The sequence below is a fragment of the Antennarius striatus genome, chromosome 4 (genome assembly GCF_040054535.1).
Source record: "Antennarius striatus isolate MH-2024 chromosome 4, ASM4005453v1, whole genome shotgun sequence".
NCBI lineage: Eukaryota > Metazoa > Chordata > Actinopteri > Lophiiformes > Antennariidae > Antennarius > Antennarius striatus.
Window position 1 is genome coordinate 1,633,959 of NC_090779.1, and position 11,042 is coordinate 1,645,000.

General features: G+C 41.5%; 1 protein-coding gene across 2 annotated transcripts in view; it reads left to right on the forward strand.

Moving 5' to 3' along the window:
- LOC137594321 (guanine nucleotide-binding protein G(o) subunit alpha) overlaps positions 1-11,042 on the forward strand; it is an 89,574-nt gene that overhangs the window by 66,761 nt on the left and 11,771 nt on the right. For both annotated transcript variants that reach the window (XM_068313731.1, XM_068313730.1), the window contains exons 4-6: positions 286-446; positions 6,109-6,237; positions 9,171-9,300. In XM_068313731.1, the coding sequence (XP_068169832.1) occupies positions 286-446; positions 6,109-6,237; positions 9,171-9,300 (420 nt within the window). The remainder of the gene's footprint in view (positions 1-285; positions 447-6,108; positions 6,238-9,170; positions 9,301-11,042) is intronic.

Here is an 11,042-nt window from a genome sequence, read left to right on the forward strand (position 1 = left end):
GTTCTTCTGAACCCTCAGGGTTTGAGACGGTCAAGTGAAGATGTTGGACCTCATTCCTTCTCCTCATGTTATTTTCCTTTGTTATGTCCTTTCGTTGGCTTCTGTAACTACAGCTACATTCAATATTTTCTTTTCCTAATCACCCCCCAAAAATCAATGTGGTAAATGATGCATCACAGCATCACGTCTGACTTCAAAGTTACGATGCTAATGTGCACATTTCATTGACCAAGTGGTTGCGTTGGAGAAGACTGCTCTGACCTGCTGCTCTTGCGTTTCTTCCAGGCGGATGCTAAGATGGTGTGTGACGTGGTCAGTCGTATGGAGGACACGGAGCCGTACTCTGCTGAGCTGCTTTCTGCCATGATGCGTCTGTGGTCCGACTCCGGCATCCAGGAGTGTTTCAGCCGCGCCCGAGAGTACCAGCTCAACGACTCAGCACAATAGTACGTACGGCCTGCGTGTTCGGGTCAGCCTCTTTGGCTTAGACTCGTCTACTCTGTCTGGGCTGCTGACCAGATAGCTGAGAACTCACCTTCAATGAATGGCCTATTCTAAAAACTTTTCATATATAAGGCGCACTGGATTATAAGGCGCACTGTCGGTTTTTGGGAAAATTAAAGGTTTTAGGTGCGCTTTATAGTACAGAAAGTACTGTAAATATAACTCATGTCACTCAGCATGAACCTCCCCCTGTGTGCAGGTGACAGTCTAATCATAAGCAGAGACCCTGACTCGGTTTATTCTGATTCTCTTTGTAATTTCCTGTGTTTAGGACATGTATGAACACTGAATGGTGTCACACACACGCTGCTGGATATCCGATGATGTCGCAGCTTCCTGCAGCATTCATGGGAGATGTGGATGTGTTTGACTGTACGTTATAGATGGTGTAGGAGGTCGTCTTATCATGAATTAAGAATTTCACACAATATTTGTTTGAGGAATCTCACATTTTCCTTGATTTGTTCATGTTAGTAACTTTTGATTTTTCAAGTCATTCTTAGTCACAAAGTTCCTTGTGAGCTGGAGGGAACCAATCAGGAAGCTCATACACAGAGTAACACACAACGTGTCTACAAAGTAGAGTGTGTGCACGCTGGCACTGTTTGGATTTCCATTTAATTGTCACTATTATTTTAGTAAATTGGTAAAATGACTGTGTAGGCTGTGGACATGTGTAGGTGTGTGCTCATAGTGAGCAAAATAAACAACGCGCGTGTGTGTGCGTGTGTGTGCGTGTGTGTGTGTGTGTGTGTGTGTGTGTGTGTGTGTGTGTGTGTGTGTGTGTGTGTGTGTGTGTGCGCGTGCGTGTGTGTGTGTGTGTGTGTGTGTGTGTGTGTGTGTGTGTGTGTGTGTGTGTGTGTTGGCATATAATGGCTTTTGTTGAGCACTCCCAGGAGTCCAGTAGAACTGAGTCAGCGCTGTAGGAACTGTGAGTTTGGGTGTGGGGGTGTTCACATCCCAGAATCCAGCTGACTCCTGGTTTTGTCGCTCTGACACCAGACATCAGTCATCAGCCCGTCTTGGTCCAGAATAAAACGAGGAGAAACCCTCTCGAACACACCACTACTTATGTATGAGCCTCTGAATGTGATCACACACACTGTCAGGACACACTCCATCACCAGTACGAGTGCGGGGCCTGATGTATGCTGAGTGCCTCAAGGTGGCTGGAAACAGACGGCAGGAGGGTTCATCCCCCTCCAGGGTCACGCTTGTGCACGAAGCTCTTGTGTAATCGTGCCCCACACATCAGACGAAAGAAACGACACACTGACGTGAGGAAAAGATGAAGCTGAGTGACAAATGCAGTCGTAGATGTATGGTGCTGTGTTCACACGACTCAGCGTTAGATGTCTGTAGCTGAAGAGCCAGCTCACGCCTACAGAGTACACACACATGGAAAATACAGTTAAAATAGAACCAGAAGACCACCGTAATGGTTTCTATCCGATATGGATCCTGGGCCGGAGCCAATCACAGTTGACGACAGGCGAAAGGCGGGGTACGCCCTGGACGAGTCGCCAGCTCATTGCAGGGCCACACAGCCAATCAAACACCCACAGTCATATTAACTCCAGTGGACAATTCAGCATGTCCAGTTCCCCCAAGTTTCAACACAAATTGTGTAGTAAATATTCAGTGTTCGAATGGATTCACTTACAGTATTTTCCGCACTATGAGGAGCTCCTAAAAGCCTTCAATTCTCTAAAAAACCGACAGTGTGCCTTAAATGTGAAAAAGTTTTAAAATAGGCCATTCATTAAAGGTGCACCTCATAATCCAGTGCATCTTACATGTGTAAGAAGTTTGGAACAAGTCATTCACTGAAGGTGCGTCTTGTGGTCCAGTGTGTCTTATGGTCCAGTGCGTCTTATAGTCCAGTGCGTCTTATAGTCCAGTGCGTCTTATAGTCCAGTGCGTCTTATAGTCCAGTGCGTCTTATAGTCCAGTGCGTCTTATAGTCCAGTGCGTCTTATGGTCCAGTGCGTCTTATAGTCCAGTGCGTCTTATAGTCCAGTGTGTCTTATAGTCCAGTGCGTCTTATAGTCCAGTGTGTCTTATGGTCCAGTGCGTCTTATAGTCCAGTGTGTCTTATGGTCCAGTGCGTCTTGTGGTGCAGAAAACACTGTACTTGATTTGTAAATATGTCTGCAGCACATTTCGGAAGTGCTGGACTGAGACACTGTTTGTTGACCTCTCACCTCTCTGAGCAGATGTTTAACAGGTTTCCCCCCCCAGTTTTTGAACCCAGTTTTTGAACACATTTGGCCGTTCTTGTCAGTTAGCAGACCCTACTGGGTAGAGTTCAGTGGTATCACTGAATGTTGTGGACCTACTATGTCAGATGAAGGTGTAGAAGGTCCCTGTTTGACCTTTGACTTCAGAGTGGAATAGTTTGTGTTGACCTCACCACAGCTTCATTTGTGAGCTTTATGACACTCTCACCCTCCACCAATGAGTTTGTACCTGTGGAAGAACTAATGGTGTTTTCATTCATGGAGGTATTTCAGTATTTCCCATTCGTGATGTCTCTGTCAGCTTGAGGAAATGTATTCACACAACTCAATGAAACGCAAATGTTAAACATCAGCGTGTCATCTCTGGGGGTATATTTGAAAAGACAAAGAAATGGGAGAACGTACCGATGAAACAGACTTGAAACAGGAAACAAAAGGATGTTTAATAGAGAAACAGATGAAAATAAAGGGAATCAGCTCTTCTGTCATTGGAGCATCAGTGATGGAGAGAACGTTCACATACGGTCAATTAACTCCAACAACATCCGCTCTGTGTGTGTGTGTTTGTTTGTGTGTGTGTGTGTGTGTGTGTGTGTGTGTGTGTGTGTGTGTGTGTGCATGCATGTGTGTGTGTGCGTGCGTGCGTGCGTGCGCACTAAATGTCACATTAAAGATTGATGCACACTTCCTATTATGTTGTTGCTTGTGGAGCAGAATAGACCAACCTACCAATGAGATGATAGGACAGATGTCACATGATCAGACCACACTCCGTTTGTGTGTGCACAGATTAAAGGTTAGGTGTCTAACGGTCATGGCTGTAGCCGTGTTTTGAAGAGGGTGTACACACACATCCGTGTAACGCCTGTATGTGTTGTTTCTTTTTAAATTGAATGGAAAAGAGAAGTTTGAGGAGCAGAATGGCGACGAGGGCTCCAAGTGATGAACCACATCAAGTCCATCAACCAAACTCACAACATATTGAGTTCATCGGGTTTTTATTCTCTCTATTGGTGAGGCAGCACTGGGTTCTTTCCATCATTTCCTTAGAATTACACAGAAGCTGTTCACTATTTTTTCACAAATCTTTATTTTCACACCAAAAATGTCCTTTTTTTATTTTGAAAATTGAATCACATTATCATTATACACGTTTAATAAAAATAGGTATTTATTTATATGTCTCGATATTTTGGTTCAACATCGTTGTGAGTACAGCTATCTACAGATTATTACATAACAGCCAGAGTAGTTGATTAGTGTTATAGTAACCATATTATATTATACTAGCGAGAACACGTGGAAAAATAATGTTAGATCTAATACCAAACATATGAAACAAATTAATTGGTATTATAAACCAAGCGCACCCATCACAGAGTTCTCCACCAGGGGGCAGTGCTTCCTGGTCTGACCCAGAACTGGCATCGGCGTCTTTGGCGAGGAACGTGAATGAATGAATGAATGAATAAATATATATATGGACCATATATGGACCATATGGACCATATATATATATATATATATATATATATATATATATATATATATATATATATATATATATATATATATATATATATATATATATATATATATATATATACCAATTCACGTGATTCCTGCTGGCAGATGCGCCGTGATTGGTTGGGAGGTAGTGGATGGAGTTAAAACATGACACCTTGAGGTTTTCAGGTGAGCTTATTCACGATATATCGTGAGGGGATTACCGTCCCCATGCCTTTGTAACGATGGGGGTGTTAATGCACATGCTGGTCCTTGATAGAACAGCTCACAGTCACGTGTTCATACCTACAGACGTGTGCTAACGTGTGGTAAGGAATCAACACTGGAGCAAGAACATGGCTTTGGCTTTGCCATAGTACATTGATCAAGGGCGTTGTGATAGTAGCCCCTAATAGAAGCTTACAACTAAACGGAAGTTAAATGTCAGTTAAAATTGCATTCCTTACTACACATATTGATTTGTGTACCGTCATTGTATTTGATCAATCAACATGATTGGACTTGGTAGAAGCTAGCAGAGTGAAGGGACTGAGGCTGTATTGATTTGGATAGATAAATGGATTTCATCCTGGGACTGGTGGATATTGTTGTTCATCCATTACTGGCTTTAAGATGTTCATTTAGCCTTTTGTGCAACGCTCAGCATTTTTCACGTCATGAAAGACTAAGGCCTTGTTCACACCAGTCGCCTATATCCAATGTTTAGCCCATCCAGGTTGATGTCGCATGTCTCACATGTAGTCTGAACAGTCCCAGTGGGATTTTTGCGTGATGGATTAACATCTACAATGATCTCCAGAAGACAGCTAGCTGATACCGATTAGCATGATTTAGTTTTATAGGAAATTTAACTTATTAGGTTTGAAGAAGGGGGGAGGGGGTCGTGATCATACTAATATTATACTATATTATACCTATATTATATTGTGCTCTACTACTATCTATCTAGACTATCTAGAGGATTTAATTAGCTCCAGCTTCCTCACCAGTGACAACACTAGCTCAAAGTAATCTTTGAATGAAAATGTTTTCACCTGCTGACTCCTCTTTTCAGTCATTTTATAGACGATGACCAACGGATTAATGTTGGTTAATGCGCTCCTGTCTTTGGTGGGGAGGCACGAGTATAAACCTTAGGTAGCATCCAGGACCAGAAACATAATCAAGCATGATGTAGACCATAATATTATCAGTGGTAGATTCCTTATGGGTTATTTTAATTTCTCCAAGGAGGTAACATTATGGAGAAAAAAGACTAAAATTAATGAAAATGTTGAAAGCAGTAAAATCAATCATCTGCGTATCTAATAATGTTCAGTCAGGATTCAAGGGTTGACGGGAGGTGATATCTCTGAATCACTGATGAGGAATTATATCACTGATGATATTATATCACTATTATATCACTGATGTCACTGAATGAACTCAAAGAGTATATTTACTTAATATAATCAGACTATATTCAGTGAATTACTCTTTCCACTTTTATCGTTACGAGAGAAAGACTGCTGACAATGAGGACTGGTTAGTTGCTTGAATATAAACCAAATCCAGTCAAGAGCTACATGCTAACATGCTAGTCTGAAGTCAAGTAGCATCCAGGACCAGGATTACACACAAAGGGGTCATCCCTCCGTCACACCAGTTCAATAATAATCTACTCTTTAGTGAACGATGGCAGTTTCTACTACAACATCTTGTTTTGTCAGGTCCGGGCAGCTGATTCAAATGAGATGTTACCTCACAGAGTCGTCCTTTATGTTTCCGATTGATTTGTCATTATTACAAAAAATGTGTGTGTGGATTGCTGCTGATGCGTGTGTGTTTGTGTGTGCAGCTACCTAGACAGCCTAGACCGGATCGGTGCGGCGGACTACCAGCCCACAGAGCAGGACATCCTGAGGACCCGAGTGAAGACCACAGGCATCGTCGAGACACACTTTACCTTCAAAAACCTCCACTTCAGGTCAGACACACACCACGACACGGACGTTTGTCTGTTTCTTGACCTGTTTACCCATCATTCTGTCATCATCCTCTACCCATAAATGAGCAGGAACCTCATTCTGTAATCAATAATACTAAATGCTTTAACCAAGTGTTCATATTTATGAGAGTCTGGCTTTTATGGAGACCAGATTCGATTAGAGCGAGGAGCTGTGGGGATGATGACATAGAGGAAAAGCATGCTGGGAAAGGAAGAGAAAGTGGCGAGAACTTATTTTCTGACCTCTAACTTCATTACTGTGCTTCTGCCCATCTTGTGTGAGTGTTCATACAGGGTAGAGAGATGATAACACACACACACACACACACACACACACACGCGCACACACACACACACACACACACACACACACACACACACACACCTCATTCACAGTGTATTCAAACACATTCAGGATGGATGACACTGAATGTGTTTTGTCAAAGAGCTCAAAATGCTGTCAGCTCAGTAGCTCTTCCAGGCAGTGTGTGGGAGTCTATGGTGTTCCTATACTAATGTAACCCTAACCGTCTCCACCATTATACCCATTACCGTACCACTGGTTTCATTCCACTTCAGACCCACTCCACTGTATCTAGTGTACTTGAAAAAAATGACTTCATCTTATACATTAAAAAGGTCCATTCTGAGCTTCTGGAGACGTCACGTTCACCCCCTCATGGACCAGTGTCATCTGATCTTACAGTTTATGCAGTATTTATTTCTTGATACATCAACGCAGTATCAGCTGTCGCAACTTCACAGTTTGATATCACACAGCCTGGTGTCTCTCCAAATGTCAAGCAGGACTTTTCTGCACCAAATCTGTTGTCTTTGGAATCACTGACGACTGCTTTGATTCGCTACACAAGAATTTGTCCTGTGTCTGCGATTATAATCAATTATTATTTGAGACAGACCAAAATAACACAGTCTGGGTAAATGGCTGAAGGTGTTAACTAGCTGCATGGTACATTCTAGATGTGGTGTGGTATCACTGGGTAAAACCAGTGACATGCGGTCAGAAGAGGCACGGCCTCACCTGCCATCGTGAAAGGAAAAAGATGGAAAATTAATTGATTATATTTATCCAGTGATACGTATTATAAAGTTATTTTCTATTTAACGTCACCAATTTTAGGTTATTTTTACTCAAAATCGCTGAATTTTCTCATTTTCCACTGAAACACTGATCAGAGACCTGTGGTGAGACGTCAGCCAGACGAGCCTCACCATGGATTGATCAATGACCCAACTAGCTGTGCTAGTAGCTAAACAGTGAGACCATAATGCTATCTCTCTCTATGTCGCTATTAAAATGTTCAAATGTTTGCTCTATGAAGTAAATTCCCATAATTTAGCTAATGTATATAATGTAGTGTTTTTGATCAACAACTGTATGTGTGTAACGTCTTTCTGGAGTGGAGCGGTCCTGAAACCGCTGGGAAAAGGCATGAAGTGAGGCACGCAGTTCTCCTGCCTCATGGTAGGGGGCGCTGGTGATCCCAGGGATTCCTCTTCTTCAGTCGTAGAAGATCTGACAGTAAACTACAATCTGTAGTCAAGTGCAGCCATTCATTTGTTTTCCGCTCGCCTTGCCTTGCAATAAAAATGGAGGATTATGCATCTCAACTCAAAATTTTTTATATGCTTTAGTTCAGAAGGAGCGGCTCATGGACTTCATTTATAAGTAAACGTAACATATAAACAAACATGTAGGAAACAACATAAGATCTTTTTTAATCAAAAGTGCTTTTTGTGTGTAACAGTTTGTACAAGTACATAATTCTGCCATGAGACTTAAACATAACCCACTCACTGTTGATAATTGAATGGTGAATAAGCTACACTTTAGGTTCATGTGTGTGTAAATGTGATTATAATGACGTCAGTGTCCCCCCAGCTATGAACCTCACCACACGTCACTGGTGGAAGACAGATGTGTTCATACGACACAAATGAAAACTGCAAGGTTCCATAAGATCCCATGACTGTTGCGTTAGTGTGAGTGTTTCTTAATGGAACCAGTAACTTACCACACAGCACTAACATCCTGTTACAGCTTTCACATCATACTGATGGATAAAAGAAGAGGAATTCTTTTCATTTTACCACTGTTGAAGTGGACCAACATCAGAGAGGAACGTAGTGACAGTCACACTGAGACACGGGGTTGGGTTCCAGATCGAATCAATATAAACTCTTGACTAACTTCTTCATGGGCCCAGCCAACAGTCACCAGAGCTGGAATCAAGAAATGGAATTAAGTGGAATTATAAATGATAACAAATTGTCTATTTTAGCTGTAATTGTGCTGAACAAACCTTTTAGTGTTGGACATTTGGAATTCATTAGTTTGGGTCAGAGAGATCAACCATCATGTTATTGAACTAGGGGGGACCCCCACTGAGCACAGCTTACGTCAGCAGTCAACAAAAGTTGATTTAAGAGTTAATAAATACAACTGTAGAGATGTTGCACCCACAGTAGATGTTCACGTTGTTTGTTGGACATTTGGAAGCCATTAGTTTGGGTCAATGAGATCAACCAGCATGTTATCAAGCTGGCAGTGTGGCATGGATTTGGTTCCAAGCAGACATTTCTTATCAGCCTCTTGATGCCACACAATCCATGTACTGCTGAAGTGAGCTCAGAGCTGCATGAATACGACCCAAAAGAATATAATCTAATGAGAAGAATGTGACAGAACCCCACTGGTGAAAGCAGAACTCTTCTGAGTTTGGTTAAGTTCAACCCCAGGCTTAACAAATCCATCCAAGATGCTCATGCACGTCTCCTGTTTGATTCAAGATTCCAGTTTGAACTGGGATGACGTGAACGATCTGAATTAGCTCGGCAACGATATGTTAAAAATATATTTATGAATCCCCATCTGCCCCCTGTTCCATCAGGCTGTTTGACGTAGGAGGTCAGAGGTCAGAGAGGAAGAAGTGGATCCACTGTTTCGAGGACGTCACAGCCATCATTTTCTGTGTGGCGCTCAGTGGATACGACCAGGTGCTGCATGAGGACGAGACCACGGTAAGGACACGTTCACGTGTCTGTGTGTGGGGGGGGGTTATGACCCATTACTAACTTCAGCACAGCTTTAAAGGAGCTTTTCAGCTAATGTTGCATCCATGATGTAGGTAGAGGTCCCCTGACACAGTCAACACATAACCTACAGTATAATATAACCTACATTATAACATAACCTACAGTATAATATAACCTACATTATAACATAACCTACAGTATAATATAACCTACATTATAACATAACCTACAGTATAATATAACCTACATTATAACATAACCTACAGTATAATATAACCTACAGTATAATATAACCTACAAAATAACATAACCTACAGTATAATATAACCTACAGTATAATATAACCTACAGTATAATATAACCTACAGTATAATATAACCTACATTATAACATAACCTACAGTATAATATAACCTACAGTATAATATGACCTACAGTATAACATAACCTACAGTATAATGTAACCTACAGTATAACATAACCTACAGTATAATGTAACCTACAGTATAACATAACCTACAGTATAATGTAACCTACAGTATAACATAACCTACAGAATAACATGACCTACAGCAGTGGTCCCCAACCCCTGGGCCGAGGACCGGTACCGGTCCATGGGTCATTTGTTGCCGGGTCAAACAGAAGTAAAAAATAATTTACGTTACTTCCATTTTATTTATTTCAGTCTGAAAGATGTTTAATTTTGAAAAATTACCAGATTCTCTGTTACATCCGTCTACGTCAGTGGTCCCCAGCCACCAGGTCGCGACCCGGTACCTGGCCCCTTGACATCAGGTACCGGGCAGCATGGAAAGTTTGACTTTCTTTTTTATTGATTACCAGACTAAAGATGTTTTATTGTGAAAAGTGGCGTCTGTGCTGAATGACACACAGACGAATGTGTGCGTCTGTCCCGCTTGACAGGTCTGGGTCACGTGACAGGTTACCAGCCGTTACCCCTAAATTAAGCACCCACAACTGCACCAGTGTTCTGGATTAAAGTCAAGGCAGATTATCCTGAGACCCTAAAAGTATCTTAATCCCTGCTTCCATGTCCACCTCCTGTCTCTGTGAAGTGGGATTTTCTGCAGCGACCGTAAAGAAAACCAAACTGGAGTAGACCGGACGTCTGAACACACTTCAGGTGTCATTGTCTCCGTTACCCCGAGATCAGCGGTTCCCAACCACTAATTCATTACTGTAATTATTATTATTGATTGACTCGTTCAACCTTTGATTGAAATGATCAGTATTTCTCCTACGTTGAATGAACTGATTGTAAGTCGCTATATTTCAAAATAAACCTCATCAGTGCCGTCACTTCAGTCCAATTTTTAATCTAATTATTTCTTACAATTCTTTTGTTTACAGAGATATCGATTATCAATTTCTGAAGAAAGGTTGTTTATTGTCTGTTGATGTCTACATTTCACATAAAACCACTGCAGATGATTTATTATTAGACTACAGCTGTCCTGGAGTCATTAACGATTATCCAGCAAATGAAGACCGGTCCATAAAAATATTGTCTTAGATGAAACCGGTCCGAGGAGATAAAAAGGTTGGGGACCGCTGACTTACATTCTAATATAACCTACAGTATGATATAACCTACAGTATAATATAACCTACAGTATAATATCATAATATAACCTACAGTATAATATAACCTACAGTATAACAGTTCCCAGTTAAAGTGTGTTGTTGCTCAGACATGATCTGTAGATG